This window comes from Sciurus vulgaris (genome assembly GCF_902686455.1).
Source record: "Sciurus vulgaris genome assembly, chromosome: 9".
NCBI classification, from domain to species: Eukaryota; Metazoa; Chordata; class Mammalia; order Rodentia; family Sciuridae; genus Sciurus; species Sciurus vulgaris.
The window spans coordinates 46,820,502-46,843,198 of record NC_136469.1 but is presented as its reverse complement, the minus strand read 5'-3'; the positions used below and the strand labels follow the sequence as shown (position 1 = coordinate 46,843,198).

The following is a 22,697-nucleotide window of genomic DNA, read 5'->3' as shown; positions in this document are numbered from 1 at the left end:
AAATGGGCCTCCATAGGACACCCAAGAAGGGGAGGAGCAGAGTGGGCCACGGTACTCAGGGAATGGCTCTGGAACAGGAATATGCAGCCATTTGTGGCAGATGAGCTGCGGCACCTGTTTACAGTTTGAAAAGCTTCCATGCAGGCTAATTAACTAGGTAGCTGCTGCTCTGAGTTCACAAAACTGTCCCTTCTAGTGAGGTTAAGCAGACCTCCATCTCCAGGATTTCCCAGCCTGCCCCTATCTCTCAAATAAACAAACAAGGGCATAATGCCTGAACTTCTGGGACCACCCTGACCCCTGATTGCTACAGCCAGCATCCATTGTTATTGGTTGGCATCTGACCTATTCTAATTGTTGAATATTTTGAATATCCCACTTGCTAATGGGAAGGGGAGCTTGAAGTAGATGCTGGAAGCAGACTATAACCTGGATTCCTATTTGGAAGAAAAATTGCTTGTGCATTCAATAAGGATTTAATGAACCAGGCATTGGGCCTACCAAGATGAATTGAGATATGCAATCTTGGTTTGAAGGAAGTGTAATATAAAGATGGACGAAGCAGGAGTTCCAATATCATGTCACAGAGTTGCAAGAAAGGACTGGGTATTATGGAGCACCTGTGTCTCAAAGAGTTGTAGAAGAGTCGAGTCTTGATGCTGTGTGGGTAGATCACACACTGAATCTTGGAGTCAGGAGTGACGTGCATGTTTGAGAAGCATTGTGTAAATAAGGGTGGCTATAATGCCTACTTTCCATGAGGAATATGAAAATCCATGACATTTGGGTGAAAAGCATGGGATCAGATTATCAAGAACTTCATAAGCTAAGATTTAGAACTTGGACTATTTTCTAGTGACATACCACTAATTAATGCTGTTTTAGGAGAGTAGTTAGGTTGTGGTTTGTGTAACACAAGCTCAATTATCTTTGATATGCTTAACAAGGTGTCTACTATCTACTAGGTGCTTAGTAAAATTTGTGGAAAAGATAAATGAATTAATAACTAAGAAATCACCTAAGGGAGCAAATCTAGTTGTGGGCATTTTCCAGCTGTAGTTGACATGTCCCCAGAGTACTAGAGACTGTGAAAAGTGAAAAGGTGTTGGAGGTACAAACAACATTTCTAAAAACACAAGAAAAACATTGCTGTCTAAGAAGTTTTAATTGTAACCTTTTGCTCCAGAAGGGACTATACTTTTATTACAATGACATATATGACTGCTGTAAAATAGTAATTGTGTAAAACATATTTATAATAGAAACTAATAGATTTTCTTGAACTGTTATTCATTCTGTATACCAAATTTTACATGAAATGCACTTATCACATTTTATGGAAATTTGATAAGATTATATTGTGATTAGAGAAATAATTATGTTAAATAAAATATATTTTTATTACATTTTTCTTACAGTGAGGAATATCCAAATCAAAATTTTTATTTATTCAAACTGTGTAGTGATTTTAAATATTCATTCTGCTGCATCTCACAGGATACATTCCACTGTACCCACAGTGGTGTTTTCAAGGCCACATATGTGACAATGGAGCTAATAAGTCACTGTGGAATCAGTTCCTTTCTCAACTTTATTTTGCTTCCTCCCCACACAGACATCTGCCGTGACTCTTACTCACTCTCAGTTGCTGTTTTGGATTTAATGTCGTTCTAGTTAAATTTATTACACCACAAGAAATATACTTGTTTTCCAATTCCTTCATTTTTACTTAAGCGTTTCTCTTTGAAATTTTAGCCAAATTATGTCACATTTGATTGTCAAAATTTCAGAGGTTCGACTTTCACATCGAATTTGGGAGAGCTTATGAGGCTCTAGTAAAACGTTTTTTGGACCTTTCTTTAATACTTAATTATAAGAAGTAAAAATAATACAATGATTATTTGAAGGGTAATTACTGGTGTTTTGAAATTAGTCAATTGTATCTAAAAGCTATGTGAAAGTTAAGTGTTTAATAATAGAAATTGTACATTGAAAGTGTTTTTGATGAATTATTAATGTTGCTGACATATCGTTTATTTGAAATTGGTCTTTTTCTCCACTCTTTCCTTACCTCAGTCATCACTGAGTTACAAAGAGGAGGATTTGAAGAAAAGCTTCGATTCTACATGATTTTGTAGCAATTTCTATATCCTAACAGCTCTTTTATTAAATAAACACACAATGCACTTCAATTTAGGTCTCCAAGATTGGAGTGTGTCTATTGAAGAATTCTTACTTTATCAAGGAGAAGTACAAGAAATCAGATTTCTTGCAAGGTGTTAGAACCAGAGCTGAAGCTTCTTTGAATTTGCTATTTTAGTATATTTCTAGATTGCTGACCCAGAGGAAATTTTAAAAACACTTACTAAAACATCTAAGGCAAGAGAAAATAGAATTGGTAAAACACTTGCCTTTTTGAAAACCATTGGCTGCTACGTATAGATTACAGAATTACAAACGGAAAACAATATTTTTCAGGAATAAAGGACATTCAATAATTTTCTGTTAATAAGGTGTTATATTTCAAAAAATTGTTCACATGTGTATAATACATGAATTTTTAAAAAGTGGTTTGTGACTTTCAGCTTATTTGTTATAACAGCATTCATTTTATGAATTAGATGATTGGTGGTAATATAGGGATAGAGTATATTTGGGATTACGTGACAAATGCATGGGATAGAAGTTCTAGTCAGTCTTGTATATCAGTACTTCCCAAAGTGTTCTGTGCACCACCCTATCAGAAGAATCATTTGTTTTTTGTTTGTTTGTTTTGTATTTTTAAGAATGATGTAAATTGCAAAGCCTCACTCCAGGCCCCCTTAATCTCAGGGGTGGGAGCCAAGAATATTTATTTAACAAGATGAAACTTGATCTCTAAGTAACCCGTAAGTGCTCTGAAGTGTGATGGCCACTGCTTTATGTCCTAAGAAATTGACTTTACTGAAGAGATGGGTCTGAATGTGTAACAACAGAACATAAGGTCACAAGAGTGAAATTTAAAAAAAAAAAAAAAAAGTCTTTCACATTTTATTAAGTCTTTTCTATTCAGATTAGTTCAACTAGTTGCCAACACTATTTGACTGCAGTTAAAGAAGCAAAGACCACACAGGACATGTGAGAACAGAGGATGTTCTGCCAGGAAACAGGCCCTCCTGTAGTTCCTAGGCATCACCTTAAAACTAAGAAAGTGTGTACACTGTATTGCAGAAGAGTTTTAAACTGCAGCACTTAGAATAAATTTAAGTTCCACTTTTGTAAACTGATTTTCACTGTATCTCTATGCAGAGTCCTTTTATTCATTATTTAGTCTTGTCAACTCCCATCAGAAATCTGGTCACTGAGGGACTATAAGAGGTTGTTAGGCAAGTGTGTTCCCAAATTTTAAAAAGCAGAATTTCATTCCACTGTTGAGCAGCCAGCTTGAGCAGCAAGATTGTTCAGAATGATCTGTTACTCACTTGGAATTGAAGTCCAGTACAATATCTTGGCTAAATTCCATACTTCTGCCTAAAAAGTCATGTAGCACATGAGAGATAATTAACAAAATTCTTCTGGCCTCATTAAAAGTTCTTAGAACATCAACCATTAAAAGAAAAACTTTAGACAAATTAAATTTAGCAGAGTTTATTTATGTAAAGAACAATTCATGAATCAAGCAGCACTCAGAACCAGAGCTCCACTCAGCAACATGGGCAGGCAGAAATGAATAGTCAGAAAGAGGAAATGACCTACTGAAACAGCTTGACTGGTTTCAGCTCTGCATTTATCTTATTTGAACATGGTGTGATGAGACATTTGCTTGATCTGGACGTGATCTGATTAATTGACAGCCTGTGATTGGGTAAAATTGCAATTCATTTGCATAGAGTTAGGTTGCTGTCAGAGTATAAAGTACTGAAACAACTTCCCACCAAATGTTATTTAATTTGACACAACTAATATGCATTACTCCATATATTTTAAAAATCTATATAACCATTTAACTATTTTAATTATTATCTGTGAAGTATTAAATTTCTTTCAAAAATATAAATAATAAATTCTATAAATCTACATGTTTTCTCCCTTTGTTTTTTTTTTTTTCTGTTGTATAACTAGAGGTTGAAGAACCAATCTTTTAGTGAAAATTAATTCTCTGAAGAACTAAGTAGTAATCCAGATAGGCATGCCAACAGCCATTCCTGTTTTAAATATGACCCTTGCTATTACTGCAGTGTGCCACGACCTCGTTGTAGACATTGTCAGTTTAGTTATTGATGGTGGGCTGCCTGCTGATCCACCCTGGACTTAATCACTTTATCTGACTTTGAGATCAGATCTATCCTACTCAGCATCACCAGTGACTTGGAGGTAGAAAATAAGAAAAGGAAAAAAAATGTATGCATGAATAAAATATAAGAAACTGTATGTGGATTTCTTTATTAATTATTAAAAATAATAGTTATCATTTCTTAGCCTCTGTTTTCTACCAATTTGTATAATTGTGCTCTGTATAGCATTTTCAGAACATAATTTTTGTTTACTCTTTATAATAGCTTTGTGAATTAAGCACTAAAATGTATTTTTATATGTATTCTTATGGATTATATTCTTATGGATTTGCATGTATACAAGTAAACTAATGCTTGAATTCACTAATTTTTTCAGTGTCACACGGGTCATGCTAAGTCATAGAACCAGGACTAGAAAGTTAATTCTAAGCCTACTATGTTATGCTGTCTCTTTAAGAAAAGAGAAACTAATTAGAGAAAATTAACAGCATTCTGTAAGATTTTTGACACTTGGAGAACAATTACCCACTTGGAAAATTTCAAGTAAGATTGGCACTCATGCCCCAAAACAAACAAATAATTCAGGAAATTGTAATAGTTAAATGGAAAGGGAGAGAAGAAAAAAAAATTTAAAAATCTAGAAGAAAATAAAGAGAAGTGCATCTTTGCTTTCAGTGTTGGAAAGCATAAAAGTAATGGAATCAAAATCTAAAAGTACTAGCTTATACTTTTTACTTCATATAAGGCACTTGGAAAAATTGGCAAAAAACACAATGTTATCAGATCTATGTGCAGAATTTAAAAACACATTTGAAACTCTCAAAGGATAAAAAAATGTGAATAGATAAATCAAAGAAGAAAAAAATGTAGTGGACAATAACTATATGCCTAAGTTTTTGAAGTCTTCAAGAAATGACAAAGGAAAATCAAAACCACAATGATAAACATGAATTGAGCAAAGCAAATTTGAGTTTATGATTGTGTTGGATGGGTTCTTCTAAATCCAGTTGAAGGACAGTTTGGAAAGTTTTACAGATGTACCAAGAATTTCCATCCTTTGACATGATTATTCTGTGTTCAGGATTTAAACAATGAACAACATCAACAGAGTGATAAAGACATACAAAAATTTTTATAATAACATTTTTAAAATTAATGAAAATGGAAGGAACTATTTCTGTACAAATGATTGGGGAAATCTAAAAACAATGATAGTCCACCTATAAACCATTATGAGATTTAGAATACCTTTCAAAAGTTATCAATGGTAAAGCCAATACTTATTTTGTGATGCTAGTTTTTAAAAGTAAAAGAATATTATCCCAACTTTGTAAAAGCATTATCTACACACACATACATATATTAGTGTGTATGCAGAAAATTCTGGAATAAAACTCACAAAAATATACAGTGTTAAGTTTATGTAATGGGATCATGGTTGGCAGTCATAATTTTTTAAATTCATTTTCAAACATTCTACTATGAGACTGTATATAAATATATGTGTGGATGTGTGTGTACATGCTATGTGTGTGTATGTGTGCATATGCATATAAAATGATCTCCCTTTTTGAGGAGAAGGGAAAGCAAAAATGGAGTGAAAAAACAGAAATATATGCAGTTTTAGGTAAATACTCTAATGGAATATATATATTTCTATGTTTCTTTGGATTTAATAACAAATATACATATCACATATATTTAGACTTCCAGTCAATTTGGAAGAGAGGACTTATTATGGGTACATTTTTAACTAAATTTTTACCAAGAAAAGAAATTTTACTACTATCATTTCTTAAAGGTATAATCAATGTTTAAACAGCAGGTGTGGTGACTGATTAAGAACAGCTGAGAAAGTTTCTGGAAGCATTTTGGAAACAGTCCAAGTTTAAATCCCACTCGGGGAAATATGTCAGTATGCGTGAGTAAAAATCTGCATACTGCTTTAGAAATGGAGGAACAAATGTTGTCTTTGAAACCTACCATTTCTGTGCAGTTTGAAAAATTTTTTTCTTTGCATGTTAATAGTGACAATTGTGATAGAGACATTGCTCTGGTCTTACTTGTTGAGCATAATACACAGTATTACTTTGAAATAACATAGCTGTGTCCTTAAAAGCCACAGCTCGTGTGTTAGAGACATTAAAGAAATCTTCATATTCTGGAGGTGTCAGTGTCATAGGTTCAAACTTCTGGTCCTGTCCCTAACACAAGAAAGGGAGTTAGGCACAAAGGGGAGACCAGAACCTGAGTGCTGAGCCAGGAACATGGCTGCCAGAGGTTCACCCTGGAGCAGGAAGAAGCAGCCACTCTTATAAGTCAATGAACAGTGAAAAAGTATTCAGCACTTTTGGGGGGGGGGGAGTTGGGAAAGTAAAAATGAATGGTGGTAATGAATGATGGTTTCTCCAGCTTAAGACTGATTGAGCACCAGTCTCCACACTACCACTTATTACCCCAAAATCCCTGGACAAAGGGCTTAACTTACTAAACCTGAGTTTGCTCATTTGGGAGGTTTATGAGGATTAAATAAGATTATGAATGTATTTGTCCTGTACTGTTTAGCTACCAGTATTGTGGTCGAAGGTATAAGAAAGAAATATGAAAAGTACAGATATTACTCATCCTGCCAAGGTGCTGAGAGTCTAGTTGAATAGTCAAAAAAAAAAAAAATATATATATATATATACACAAAAGCAAATTGCATCTTTATAGAATCTTATGAGTAGATAGATGATATTCCCTATTCTGTAAGAAAATATTTGATATTTTTAATAAGGAATCACTAAAACTTTAAGAGTATATATAAATCGTGTAAAAAATGTTGGATAGACTTGTTTGCCTGATGTGCTTTTTGGTAAGTGTTTAAATTAAAATAAAATATAGTAGATAAAACCATAGTAAACCCAATCAAAATGCATTATAATTAATCATCTTATTCAAAATCATAACCACCAATGAAAACTTTTGGTCAGGCTAAATCATTGCAATGACTACTTCATACTTAATGCTAAATTAACAGTTGAATCTCTGAGAATATACCATTAGTGGAGGAAACTCAATTTCAAAAATACCCCGTAATCCCCATATGTAAGGAAAATAAGCCAAACGATAGTGGAGCATCCCCATCTGAAGACTTCTTGCAGAGGTCTGCAGGACTGAAGTGTAGACCTGTGTTTCTATCATGCTGTGTTCCCATTTCACAGGTTGTTAAGCAGGAAAGGCAAAATCTGTACACCTTTGCATGTAATTCTCAACATATCTCAGTTTCACAAGTGTTGCCCTTATTTACTGGGAGAAGAGGAATCTGCCACCTTGTTCTTAGGATTAATAAAAAGATATCTGAATATTAAAGAGAAAGTCTGACATTTCAACCAAGTTAAATTTGGTGAATGAATAATGTTTTTTCTGGTTACAGTTAACCCTGCCTTGTGGAAAAAAATTGAATGTTTTTATATGTGTAAAAGTTACCAAATTCTTGCTTTAGCAATTTTCTGTTCAGGTTTTCAACAATTAAAGTATCACTTGTATTTTATATTACCTTTTTCTGGTGTTACCTAAGAATGAAATATATGATACTTTTCTTCCCAAGGTTCTCTTACCATCATAGTTATCTCTATTGGCTGGTGTATTTTAGGCACTGAAGTAGGATATGGTAATTCTGATAATTCTAAGACATGGTTCCTGCTTTCAAGTGAGTTAAAATTTTGTTCTAAAAATGGGTTACATGACTTTAACTCTCTCTCTCTACACACACACACACACACACTCGCATGCACCTTAAAGGGATATATTTGTTAAAAAAAAAAAAAAGGAAAAGGGGAATTAAATATATAGGTTCCCTATGACTGAAGGGAAGTATATTTTATATGCATAATAATTCTTAAAGAAAACAGCCTCCCTCCTCTTTATCTAAGTCAACAACTTAAGGATACCAACAATCTCTTTTACTTAGAAGATTGATCTTAGTGTAACTACTATGAATATTGAAATATTACTTGTTTACAATAGAAAATACTGAGTAGACAGTAATCCCCCCTTCTTTGGATAATTTATATGATTACTTTGTGTCAGATACTGTGTTGAGCAGTGGAGACAGAACGATGTATAAGTTGTAGTCTTTATCTACCCTGCGGGGTCAGGCCAGTCAGGGAGATGGACATACATACAGATAAGCTGGGGACCCTGCTACAGCTATTCACAATAGCCAGCATAGTAACCTGTAACTATGCTGTTATTGTACCTGTAACTAGTAGTGAACAAATACTTGTGAGTAAGTGAATACTCTGGTTGTTAGAGGACTTCAGAATAAAGGAACTTGCTCAAACTCGAGGTAGGTTCATGGACTGTCATAAGAAGCTATCTCTCAAGCCTCCCAACAAACCAAGAATTTGTTTTGAAAGCCATCTCAGAAGTTCGGACATTGTTAGGGGTTTTTCTTGACTGAGTTCCAACAGAAGGATTTTGCAGCCTAAGCTAAAATGTTAAAGAGGGAAAGAGAGGAGGAGGGAAAGAAGGAAGAGGGGAACACAGTGCAGGGTGAAAGCTACGCATACTTGATTGTTAATCTTTTTTCCACTGCCATGTGCTGTGCACTGTAATTCACCAGATACATTCCTTTTTTAAGCCATTTTCCATCCTATCTCTTACATTTCAGTGTAAAATTACACAAACCCTATATCTGGCATAGAGTTTAAATTGAATTGCTCAAACCATTCCTAACAATTGCAATTCATAGCACAAGGGTAAATTTAGAAAGTTGTAGCAGGTCACATCCACTAAGGATAAAGCAACATCCCAATTGTGCCCTGGTCTTACGGGGAAATGTCAACCGCGTGGTATCAAAGGTCTGAGCTTATGAGAAACTTCCTGTACAGGAGTCTGTCCTAGTTTCACTGGTGTGAGCATGCGTGTGTTCTTCCCGCCTCCTCCTCCCGCCCCCCCCCCCCATATATCCTCCCTCCTTCTCTCTCACACACACACACACACACACACACACACACACACACAAAACATCAATTTCTATTTCGTCAGCATTTCCTGCATTTCATGAAAGATGTTGATAGGTTGACAATTTAAAATGCCTTCCAGAGGCATTATAGCAACTGCTTCCATGGTCCTTGGAGTTTCTGGGACAAAGAAAGGGTAAGGAGTGAAAGAAAATCCATTATCTCAGAAACACTGAGTCATTTCCAGATGTCAATCTATGACCTATGTTTTTCGTCCATGAGTCTCTCCTGGACCTTTTAGTCTGTTTTCAACTCCTTGATACTCATTGATAGTTCTTCAGATTTAATTGGTCCAAAACCATATAATTGTCTTCTCCGATTTTAGGGTATTCTATTCCCCAAAATTCCTAATCTTGATTAAAAGTGTCACATGTTATATGCCAAAGCTATAAGTCTCCAGGTTTGCAAGTGATATAGCCTATGACCAGCTTTTCCTTTTTATCACATGTTGTCCCCAATGGAATTGCTTGCCCAAACTATTTCAGTAGTCTCAGTTTTCCTTGTGAACCCCATTTTATTTTTTCCTCCAACTCCAAAGGTTACTGGAGTGACCATTTTAAAATGGCATTCTGATCTTGTCCCTTCCTATCCCTTCACCTGCAGACTAACAATCTTCTTATGGTATACAGAGCATTCCTGGTCTGGGTCCTCCCTGACTTTCAAAATTTTACTTCTTTCCTGTTGCCATGATCATTATAACTCACACTGGATTATAGTTTTCTGCCTTCTGAGTTCTATACATCATGGCATTGAACCTGCTGGTTCCTATGTCAGCTATGTTTTCCACCTGACATTGCCTGAAAACTTTATCAAACACTATGCTACTATTTGTAATCTAAATGTAAACAGGAAAATATGGATCTTTAAAGGAATGTGTCATCTTTTCTTGAGGCCTAACATCTAGCACAATGACTGGCATGAAATAGGTGCTTCAAAAATAATTGACTATTTCTCAACAAAATAATCTGTTTTCAGAGACTGGTTAAGTTACTATAACTATTCGTTATCAATATTATTTGCTTTATTAACATTTGTTCTTTTTAAATTGAAAGCTATGTATATACATACACATTCATATATATTATATATATGTATGTGTGTATATATGTGTGTGTATATATATATATATGTTTAAATAAGTCCAGTTATATATAGATTCTTTTAAGAATTTAATCAAGTTAATTTAGTGAGTCGGACCTGAAAGTAATTTTCTCATACAGTACATGTGCACATATTCTTTTTGTTTGTTTGTTTTAATTTAACATTAAATTTATTGACACTCTTATATACCACTTGGCCAGCATGATGGGGTCAGGAAATGACTGTAAAAAAAAATGTAACATATTGAATTTGCATAATGCTACCTTATTAGAGTTGAGATTTTGCCTTCTTAAGTTCATTGTGGTAAGTTGGGCACAGTGGCACAGGCCTGTAATCCCAGCAGCTCAGGAGGTTGAGGCAGGAGGATCATAAGTTCAAAGCCAGCCTCAGCAACTTAGTAAGGCATTAATCAACTCAGTGAGACCTTGTCTCTAAATAAAATTTAAAAAATGGGCTGGGGATGTGACTCAGTGTTGAGTGCCCCTGGGTTTAATCCTGGCACCAAAAATAAATAAAATAAATTTCATTGTTTATATTCCATGTCCATGTAATTTATCACAAGTGTGCAAAAGAATCTCAGAGCTATGCATGACCCTTTGAGCCCACATATTTTGGAGAATGGGGTAAATGGAACCATTCTCAAAAATATGTACATTAGAAAAATGAACTCCTGACATCTATGGATGACAATGAACTTAACAATTTAATGAAAGGATTAGAGATACGCAAATGATTTCTAATAAACAACATACTTATCATGCTGGCATTCTTGATATTCAGTAATTAGAAAGACTTTTTCAAAAAGAAGTAGATATTCCAAGGGTGGTATAAGCAGAGTTCTTGGGTCTGTTATTCCCCAAAATTAAATTATTGCCTTGGGAAAAGAGATGATATTAGAAAATAATAGATTTTAATTCTTATGTTATTTTGGAATAGATATTAATATTGCAAAACCTATATACTGAAAAAAGTGAAAATAAAAAATGTGAATTGAATTACTGATACATTTACTCTAAACAATGGATAAATGAGTTCAGAATTACATGTAAACAAATAAGACAGTTGTCATTGTGTGTGCTCGTTAAACTGTAATTAAATGATACACCCTAGGAAAAAAACCAATGTGATTCATAATTATAACTGTATACTAGGTTGTAATAAACAAAAGAACTTCTTTTGTTATTTCCATGTGCATCTTGATGGGCCATGAAAATCAACATTAGGAAATGTATCAAAATAGAAAAATATATGCAAGTTCTTTTAAAATAGAGGTCTTATTATAAAACAAACCAATAGGAAGCTTTCATTTGGAGAATTGATTTTTTTGATTCAGTCCTGAATAATTCCATGCTAAAGCACCAATCTACTTTTTAGTGCGTGCGGTCCACGGGGTACGGCCAGCACCTCATCTGTGCTCTGTCACGAAGCTGCTAGCTGCTTCTGATTGAGTGATGTCTGCTTCTTAGCAGATGGTCTCTGAAGCTGAAGAATAAGCAGACCAATGGGAATAAAAATGCAAGGCCTACCTCAAGGGGGCAATAGTAAATTAACATTGTAGGATACCAACCAAATAAAAAATTGATGAGAGATATTTTCACTTGGTTGGGTTTGCTTTTTCAGTTCCTGACAGTTCTAAAAGCCTTAAAGGCAGACTAAAACTTAATTCAGGTTCATTTATCCTGATCCTTAAGTAATGCAATGGAATGAACTTTAATACATCTTTCCCCCGAATTTCCTGTAATATTTTAACACTCTGACTAGTTAGGGAATGAGGAGTTTTGTGCAGAGATTTCTTTCTTTTTTTTTTTCTAATTATTTTTTGTCTCTTTTTTAATTTGTTCTTTTTAGTTATATATGACAGTAAAATGTAATTTGACATATCATACATACATGGAGTATAACTTCCCATTCTTGTGGTTGTACATGATGTGGGGTTACACGCTGACCGTGTATTCGTATAGGAACATAGAAAGTTATGTCTAAGTCATTCTATTGTCTTTCCCTTTCCCATCCCCCTTCACTCCCCGCCCCCCCCATTTCCCCTGTCCAATCTGGTGAACCTCCACTGAACAACCCCCGCCCTCCTGGCCATCAAATTGTGAGTCATGTGCTGAGATTTCTTAAGGAGTGAAATGTACAATTGTTATGAAGTGATTTCAAAGTTCTGTCTTTTTCCTCCTGACCCAAATGTTGGATTTATAGTTGGTTATTATACAACTATGAAACCAACTCTTTTTGTGATCAGTGATGATCCAAAAGGAAATTCCTTTGGAAATTCATGTACACAATATGAAAGTTTGATAAGTTATTCCATGTTTTGGCCTGTGTTCATTTGGGGCATTCTGGTGCAGGTGGAAAATTCTCAAGAAATGTCCAGCTAATTGGATATTAGTAACAAGATTAAGTCTGGGATATGCATTGCATATAAAAATAGTATTGCCCTTATTATCAATATAACTAATACCAATTAGAGACACTAAAGCAACAATTGAGAACTCTTTAGAATTCAGTTGAACACAGACATGTATTATTAAACTTCCAATGTGGATCTCTAACTTTCATTATTTTTATTGTTAATATGTTAATATGTGAGGTACAGATTTCCATGTTCTTTATGTACTGAAAATATCCTATAGAGAATGTTATAGGGAAAACATAATATTCAGCATAGGACTTGTATAATATTTTACTTGCTTTTTCCTACTCACCATTTTGAAGATAAAACGTAGGTAGAACTTTGCAAATATATCAGTTCAAGAGTTACTGTCAGAGGTTGCATCTGGAATGAAATCAGGATGCCACATCTGTACTTCAAGAAAAACCAGTATTAGAAGTAGAGGAATCATGTTCCCTAAATAATATACCATTTTCTTAAAGTGTGATGTATTCTTTGGGAAGGAAAATTAACTATTGCTAAATAGTTCAGTCATTAAAGCAATCACTGAGGTGCTTTACCAATTAGAGACACTAAAGCAACAATTGAGAACTGTTTAGAATTCAATTGAACACAGACATGTATTATTAAACTTCCAATATGGATCTTTAACTTTCATTATTTTTATTGTTAATATGTTAATTAACATATGTACAGATTTCCTTACATTCCATTATTACTAATGAAAGTAATAATGCCTTAAATCTGTTCACTAACTGGGGCCTCCAAAAGAAGCTTATCTCTTGAAAAAATCTGAAGCTTCAAATAGCTGAGATCTTTAACTTAGGTTTAAAGAGGTACTTTAAGTTGTTACTTATTCTGGCATCTGACCTATACCTACAAGCAAAATGTTACTCTGATTTTCTTAGATATTCACAAATGTTATAAAATGAACCACAAATATTTCTATCTGCAAATTTACCATTTTTCCATTCAAAGTCAGAAAATATTGACATGTATTTGGTGATGGACTTTTGGGTTCTGGAGATATTTCAGAATCATAATGCCTAAAATACAAGTAATCAAAATCTATTGATCTTCTGCCTTCCGAGAAGCTGCTCAAATTTTAAATTCTCTGTAAAGTTCAATAGGACAAGGTATGTTTTAAACACTTAAGAAATTTCCGAGCTATCTTTGTAAAAGTTCTTGTTTTAGAGAAAGTTCTGATGTGCCTCATGGTTATAAATATTTAGTAATGAGACTGGTAATAGGTTTTATAAAGCCAAATTAATGTCAGCAAAACAAAATTCCTTTTTGGTCATACTTCTTTTATGTCATGAAATTTCAGCTGAAGAGTTCATATTCCTCCTGTTTCATCATTCTCTAGAAATGAATGTACATGTGTGTATACATGTAATATGTAAGTACCCTCTAAAATTTCAAAATAATACAGGGAATGTAAGTATAAAGTCATCAAATGTACATCACAACTGTCTTTTCTTGTTGGTCAGTTGGTTTCGTTTTTTTTTTTTTTCCTACTAGTTGAAGTCTATAGCTGTGTGCATGTGTGTGTTCCTGTGGTAGTAATTTTCATTCATTCAGGAAAAATATTGTCACACTATTACTATTTTGATCGAATATAGAAAAGTGAGTGCCAAAGAAAAGTGAGTGTCCTGAAATTTTTTAAAATATAAAATTGTCTCTGACAACTGACTTTACTTAAATTTATTCCAGAAGATTTGAACTGAGATCTCTGAACCAGATCTGGTCCTCTTGGATTTGCAATAAATATTTTGAAGACCAGAGATTTATTATTTATACAATATTTGTGAAGTATACTAAAAGTAGAACTTTTAGTTAACTTTTTTTAACTCTTAGTTAACTTTTTTTTAAGTCAGAGAACCAAATTGTGTTGTATTTGGTAATTCTCATTGTCTTTTAGACTGGGTGGTTCCTTTATACGCAGTACATCTTTCATTAAAAGTCTGGCAGAATGTTAATAATCTATATCAGAAAATCGCCTCCAGTGTGAGAAAAAGATACTGATTTTGAATACTGATTCTTAGTAAGTTTACTCTTTGGTGATTTTTGTCACCATTGTATGAATTAGGAATACCTTACTTTTTATAGGGTTACTGTCTTTTTAAAGAAATCTTTCATTTATATACATCATACATACAGAAAAATGCATAAATTTTAAAGTTCATCTCCATATTTCTCAGAACATACACAATGCTTGAGTAACAGAACTAGAGGGTAAGACTAGCAATCAAAACTGTTGTGACTTCTAACACTATAGGTTAGTTTTGTCAGTTTTTTAATTTTAGTAAGTAGATAAAAAGTTATCTTTTTGTGTGTGTCTAACTTTTTTTGATTTGTACTCTCTTTTTGAGATCAATGATGCATGGAGATATGGCTCATGCCTTTTCATTCCTGCTGCTGTATAATATCTTTCAAAGCTTAAGAATTGTATAGGGGATTCTTAAATCTCCATATAATATTGCAAAATAATCTTAATGCATTGAAAGGAATGGAATTGGCATGCTATAGGTGGTTCTTACTTTTTGTGGATGGTATCTTAGGAAAAGCATTGATGAGTAAAATAATTTATCTAGTATGCTAGCGAAGATCAATGTCAACATGTAATACTGAGTTAAGGGAAAAGTCATTCTCTTTACAGAAAAATAAAATTTTAAATCATCTCATAGAACAAAAATACTTTACATATTCAGGCAGAATTTGCCTACTTAACTGAGATATTGTTCTGGTCTGAATTCTCAATTTTCTGTGTTCATAATGATCTCAAATATTACATTTTAAAAGTAAAAATGCAAACATCTATATTTTCTCTGCCTTCTTCCCTTAACTAAAGTGTTTATTGGGTTTACTTTTAGGTTTGATCCAGTTTTCTTAACACATAGGTCACTGGATTAAGAACACTCTTTTGGGTCTTAGTATTAACTCTGAATATTAGAGCCCTTGTCAGTAACCTGGTGGTACAATTAACAGATCTGTTTGTGACACTAGAAATGTAGGGTCATCCATCCATCTTCATGCTTGAGCTGGAAAGTATAAATTTTTTGTTTATAATGTTTTTATTACTGGTAGTAGATGAATAGAAATTGTCAAAGTGTTTCCTGGCACCTATGAGTTCTGACTGCTGGAAGACAACTTGAATTTTTTTCTAAAAACTTCCATGTAGTTTTTGGTTGTTCCCAGATTTTTGATTTTTGACAAAGTAGCAATAACAATTTGAGCTACTAAAAGAGCAGAATTAATCAAACAATCCAGTAGTCCATATACAAACGCATGACTATATACTAAAACCCTCAGATAACATGCTCTACAGATTCCTCAGCATCAGGATAGGCAGGTAAATGACCCTGTTTTTACAAAGGAATAGCTACTTACTTCCTAAGGAAATAAGTGAATTCCTCAGATTCCACAAGGAACATGTGCTTTACTTAAGGTTAATCAGTCAGCAAATATTTTCAGAGGGTATGCATAACCCAGTGTTCTGCTCCCTTCTGTTAAGGCTGCTTGACTCCTGGCAGATCACACTTAGACAAGTGCCTCTCAAGTTTGAATAATGCGTTGATCCCTTTGAAAGCATAAAAGCCTTTTATGACCTCTAGTGCTATTTTTATTACAGTGTTAACTTAAATATTAAAAACACAAACTATGTAAAACTTCTTACACTACTATGGAAAAGTTTTTACTAGTAATTAAATTTTACTAATAGTCTTGAAGTAAATGACACCAATTAATAGAGTGGATTAAAATGTCAAAGACTTGCACAGATATTGAGTGTAATGATAAAAAGATATGACCTCGGAGTTCCACATTTAGCTTAATTTCTGAATTTTCCTTCGGTGAAAACGATATGAAGAATGCCTTTTTTTGTAAACATGTAGAAACCATTGTTAATAGATTTAAAGGATAACAAAACATCAAAGAGATTTACCAACGTCAATTTTAATGGCATGACATTTGATAATCTTTTAAAGCTCTATTTACTTGGAGATGAAATTGGTATTGTGATAAAGATGGTTACTTATTCAGTAAAAGCTAAAATTGAATTAAACTGAATTAAAAGCAATAAGCTAAACCTGAAAAATGTTCACTGTGGATTTTCTCTGACAATGCAAGTAGGATCATGCTATGAGCATCTGAGACATGTTAATTTGACTTTAACTTGCTACTGCCTGCTATTGTTAAGACTCTTGGTTCATCATGCTGATACCATTCCTGCCATGTGTGCAATCAGATTATCTGATTCTTCTTGTCCCTCTGTACTACAGCAAAACTTTTTGCATATCATGCATCTGAATGCTACTTATACTTACTTGTTATGCACTGAATGATAAACATATACATGTACCAAAATCATATGGTCGTTCTCCATTATAGGGTAGCCATCTAGATGAACTGGGATATTCCTTTATTTTCTTCATTATATTACTATTGAAATATAAATATAAGATTTTAAAAAGCTCATAGCAAACTCAGCCAACTGTGAGCATCCCCCTGTAGGATATGTTTCCATGAATGCACGTCCCTCCTTGCCCTTCATGTCCACCCTGCTGGGTGCTAAGAAAGTTGTTCTGTTTTTCTAACATTCAGATTTTTTAAAAAATAAGAAAAAAGAAAGAAAAGAAAAGTGCAGGACTGTGTCAAGACAAATTTAAGAGGAAATTTTTCTTTCTTGGTTTGAGATGTCACAGTAAGTTTGTAAAGGGGCAAGCTTTAATGACATCCATCTGTTGCAAATTAAAATAGGTGGGACTCAGCATTTGAATTCCTTGTCCAGAGTCAGACTTAATAGACAGAAATACAATTGATTTTAGGGTTTGAGGGTCCTAGGGACATAAAGTAGCAAAGCAGAGAGAGGTTAGTCTTACATTTGTCTGAAACTTTCTCCCAAAGGCGTTGCTATTGCCTCCTCTTAAAAGATTTTAAAAGGTTTGTGAAATCTTTTATGTATGAAATTTTCTGGCTGAGCAAATAAAATGATATTTTGAAAATATGCTTCCCCCTTCCTCATTCTTGATTTTAAAACTTTTGCCATAATCGAAGGGGAGTACAAAATGGTAAACACTACTGCCTCTCTCCATCAGTCTCTTTCTTCTCTTTATTGAGTAAAGGTAACCAGACTATCTGTTTATCCAAAGCTCTTTTGTCAAGAGCTTTAATCACAGATTGACCTTATTGTAGGGCAGCCTGAGTGTGTATCTATGTGGAACCAGGAGGAGAATATGGATTTCTATGTAAGAAGACACATTTGACCACAATATTATCAATTTGTGTATACATTTTGAAACCTCATTTTAATTCCATCCATGAAATCCACATTCATGAAACATTTTACAATAACACTTCCATTTAATGCATTTTCTCACTTTGGGAAAACTAAATCCCTTAATGGGGTTCTAGAAGAATTCAATGTGCACCAAAGTATCCTCTGACTCAACTGCTAAAAGGTCCCCTGGCAGAATGGCTCAGATATTACTTTTCCATTGGGTCCAGCCCTCCAGAACACTGGGAACACTGTTTGCTAAAATTCCAGGGATTAACTGTAACTCTGACCTGCATTCACGTTAGAAAAGTTTGATTCAGAAAAGTGAAAAACAGTTAAAAAAAACCCCCAAAACCCACAAACTTCTTGTTACTGTGTATCAGCAAAAGCAATCCTCCATATCTACCCCATCCCTAGGGAAGGTTCAAAGAGGGTGTATTGGGTAATCCTCTATGATGCTGGCAGTTCCCTGCAGACACTGTTGCCCTCTCTAGGGATTGGCAGTGGTGTCTCTAGGCTTTCCCTCTGACTGTATTTGTTCCCAACTTTCTTTTTTGTAGGAATATGAGAGCAATCTGATCATATGCTGAGTTTGAGCATGTTAGGCAAGGAGAGACAGAATATGAATGAGGGAATTGTCTTTTATATATGTTGACTACTTTCCCATTTCTTTCTTAATTCCCAAATGAATAAGTTTCAAAGTAGTTTATCCCAGTCAGCTCAATTTGTTTAGTTGCATGTAGTCAGCTAATAGATTTGAAGGTAGAGATGGCAGCTAAGAATTCCCTCTCCTGCCAAGGCACTTTATGCAGCTAGTGCTGTGATTTGCAGAATGACTATGTAGATGAGGGGCGTAGTGTAGTCATCCCAAATGAAACAGATTTATTGCTCATAAGTCAGGAATCCATGATAACATCTGCTTTGTACTTTGGAAAAGTGGGGAGAGAATAGCAGATAGATTTCTAGCTCCTGGTCTGATCAGCATGAATTAAATCTTGAATCTTCCACGGAATCAGTCTGTGACTTGGAAACATTTTAACCTCTCTGCTCTCCTCACTTAATAAATAGGATAATATTAGTTTTTTTGTGGTATTGATACTTTAACATATGTGGCTCCTTAAACTCTATTCTAGGCTCACAGTAAACAATAAGTAGTACCTATAATTACTTTGTGTACATATTGGAAATACTTTCTGGGAACAACCTTTAATATGATGCACATAGATTTATTTTGGAAATAAACCTGTTCATACAGGAATAATACCTTCATATTTTAGACCTGTGACATAATATTATTTTATTTGTATTGTTTGCAGTACAAAAATAAGATTTCTTGTGAGATGTTGATGTAACATAGCCTTTTCACTTGTAAGGGCTATGGCAAGAAACCTCCTGGAATTTAGCATTTGCTGCAAACGGCAAAATGATTTCATAGACTACACATTTTAAAATGAGTCACAATTTAGTCACTGCAGCATTGCAGATCTACTTAGGGCACCCTTCCAGGGACACAGCTTTCAGGAAGGATGAAGCGTGCGTGAGGTGTCATAGGGAAGCGGGGAGGGGGAAGAACGCTTTTTAGTATTAATCATCCCATGATGCATTTCTAAAGAATCAGAGCATGAATTCTGGATGTATAGATTTCCATCACACCTTTCAACTCTTAATAAATTATCTCTGATTCCTAAGCCTACAAGTCATTGTGGTGTTTGGGTTAAATATGAGGTAATTTAGTCCTAGGGCTTTTCAATCTTCCCATGTGTAAATCATTCTAGCAGTATGCGAGTAATCCCATATTTGAAACTCCCAGAGAAAATACTTCAATTTATCTATCTGTACATCACCACAAATCATAAATAAATAGTTCTGACAGAGTGTGCCAAAAGTTCTTGCCAAGTATGATCTTCCAGGGAGGGAGAGAGGGTAACCCAGCAAGGAGAATGCATTAAGAGTCATCAAAGCTGCATCTCACTTCCGAACGTGTAAATTATATTCCTCTTCATGCTACCATTTTCTCTTTAGTCTGACATTCTATCACAAGAAATATTAAGTAGTTATGCAAGTGACTTGTACCCTAGCAAAAATTTATTGTCATTATTATGTTAAGGGTTAAAAGTCAGGCTTTTTAACCAAGCTGAGGGGCATGGGATTGTAACTCTGTCTCTGGAACAACCCTCCTCAGGACTTTTCAGGAGGAGAATTCAATGGATTCTCCCAGTATCAGATTTTGGAGAGTGTGGGAAGATGAAAAACTTAAAAAGCAATCTCCATGCAGAGCGATCATCTTTACCAAGAGATGGTATTATGTCAGCTGGTTTGAATTTAGTCATGTTTTTCCAAAATCACTGGAATCACAGAATTTGCATCAGCCCAGTCCATACCTGCCAAGGAATGCTATCCCCTTTTTTCAAAGCACCCTTGGAGCCTTCTGTTATTCTCTGATAATGAGGACTGATGACTCTTAAGTGACCTATACTCAGTTCTCTGGCAGACCCATCTGAAAACTGACAGTAAAAAAAAAGAAAGAATGAAAGAAACCCAGTAGCTTTCATGTTTTTTAGTTTCTCTGATTCTTTTTTTGACTTTACACTAGGCTTACTATAAAGTCATTAAAATCCTGACACTAAAATAAATGGGTAATAATGGTTTTTGGAACAGTATAAATTCATTTTTAAATGTAGCTGAAGATTGAATAAAGCAATAATAATTTTCATTTTAATGTCTTTTTATAGTCTTTAATATAGCAGAACATATTTCCCAGTGACTCTAATATTCTTAAACAACTCTCTCGGAATATTGCAAAGTTGTTACCTCGAACTGTGAATGATATTCAATATTTTCAAGTCAGTATTAAAAACTTTTCTGACTTGCAGTGTAAACGTGCTTGCCTTTCTGAATTGGATGATTTCATTTTATCCATCACTCACCACATTTCTTTTCTTCTATCCATAGTCTGACAGCAATGCCAGCTTCCTGCGTGCTGCCAGAGCAGGCAACTTGGACAAAGTCGTGGAGTATCTGAAGGGGGGCATCGACATCAATACCTGCAACCAGGTAAGAGGTGGTGGCCAGCTCTGGACTGTATCAGAGCACTCCAGAAGCAGCCCTTGATGTCCAGAGTTAGACTCAGAGCCCTAGGCTATTTTTGTTTTCATCATTGAATTTCCTGGTACCAGTGACTTGGTCTTATGTAACCTCATTTTTGAATCTTACTAACATTTCAAGCATCTGATATTTGTTTTCTAGAATTAATATTGTTGGCTAATAGACAGATCAAAGATAACAATTGAATATCATTTTTTTCCTATAAAATGATCTGGACCATCCTTAGCTGGAAAATTAACCAAAAAGTTTTATTCCTCATTTATCATCATCTAGTAATCTAGATCTGATTTTTTTTTTTTTTTTTTTTTTTTTGGTTAAATGTACATTTCACTCAGTGGTAACTGGTGGTAAAAATTTGAGGTACAGAAATAAAAGGATAAAATCAAAATTCTTCTTTTTTTCCAAATTAATTTGAAAATAAGAGTTATAATGAGAAGAATTTGAAACTACTATGTTGGTTTAAATAATTTTAATTATTCATTCATCACATCTATTGAATAAATAGAGAATACACTTTCATATATTATTTGCTTCCAACAATATTAATATTTTTGTGCCATTTTGGACTAAGACTTTTATACCATAAAATGTCCACAGAACCCCAGTGTTCTCTACATTTTGATAATGTTGTTTGTGTGTGTTTGACAGAGATTTAACTGAGATGTAAGGAATTTTGGTCAATTTTATGGTAATTGGAGGTAAACTCCATTATTTGATTCTAAATAGAATGCTTGTTTCTATATCCCAGTATATACTCATCCCAGTTATATTTAATTCATAGGTCACCAAATTTATTAAATCTCTCAAATGTAACATTTCAAAATCTGAACCTGATCTTTTCTTATCCTCAGACTTCTTCTCCCTTCTAGTCTATCCTCTAATACATCAATTCCAACACAACTGCTCCCCACCCCTTTTCTCCCCTTTTGTAGCCAGGAGGTTTTCTTCCACATCCAAACCCACATTGACTCTCCTCACCTCAAGTAATTTACCAAGGTGGTCATCGTAGCCTCCTTAATTAGCTCTGTCTTGTCCATTCTGGACATTTGTCCACACTGTCTCGAGTGATCTATCTAAAATGAAAGTATAATTATAGCACTTCCCGTCACCCCAAACTTCCCACAAATGCCCAGAAGAGTGAGGTGGCTGTATCAAGGTCACCTGGATGGAGTCTAATTTTACAAAAAGTACAGGTACTCTTGTGCCTCCTGAGAGTCACTGGCATGGAAAACATTGTCACTAATAGCAATATTTCTCATCCTTTAGGGGAGTGTGTCTCTCTTTATGAAAAAACGTTGAGAGTTATTTGCCCTTGAGAAAGCTAGCCTGCTGTGACCCTGAGCATCCCTGCAGATATTCTTGGAGAAAACAAGAATGAAAGGCCTGGGCCTGGGTTTCATCTGGGCCATTTCTCAGGGTGATACTTCCAGTGAGCAACTTTGAGGGATTAGCAACATCTCCCCCTAGACACAAAGCAGGCTGTGTGAATCTCCCAAGGTCACTGCTGTCCTTTAACACAGCCAGCATGCACAGGCACC

The 22,697-nt window shown here is 34.5% G+C and overlaps 1 protein-coding gene and 1 long non-coding RNA gene across 32 annotated transcripts in view; one reads left to right on the top strand and one right to left on the bottom strand.

The window, feature by feature from the left end:
• Positions 1–22,697, top strand: part of ANK2 (ankyrin 2) — a 694,188-nt gene that overhangs the window by 480,439 nt on the left and 191,052 nt on the right. For all 31 annotated transcript variants that reach the window (XM_079154590.1, XM_079154588.1, XM_079154614.1 and 28 more), the window contains one exon: positions 21,007–21,108. In XM_079154590.1, coding sequence (XP_079010716.1) covers positions 21,007–21,108 — 102 coding nt within the window. The remainder of the gene's footprint in view (positions 1–21,006; positions 21,109–22,697) is intronic.
• The window catches only part of LOC306670132, a 417,629-nt gene that overhangs the window by 341,389 nt on the left and 53,543 nt on the right, over positions 1–22,697 (bottom strand). The window lies entirely within an intron of this gene.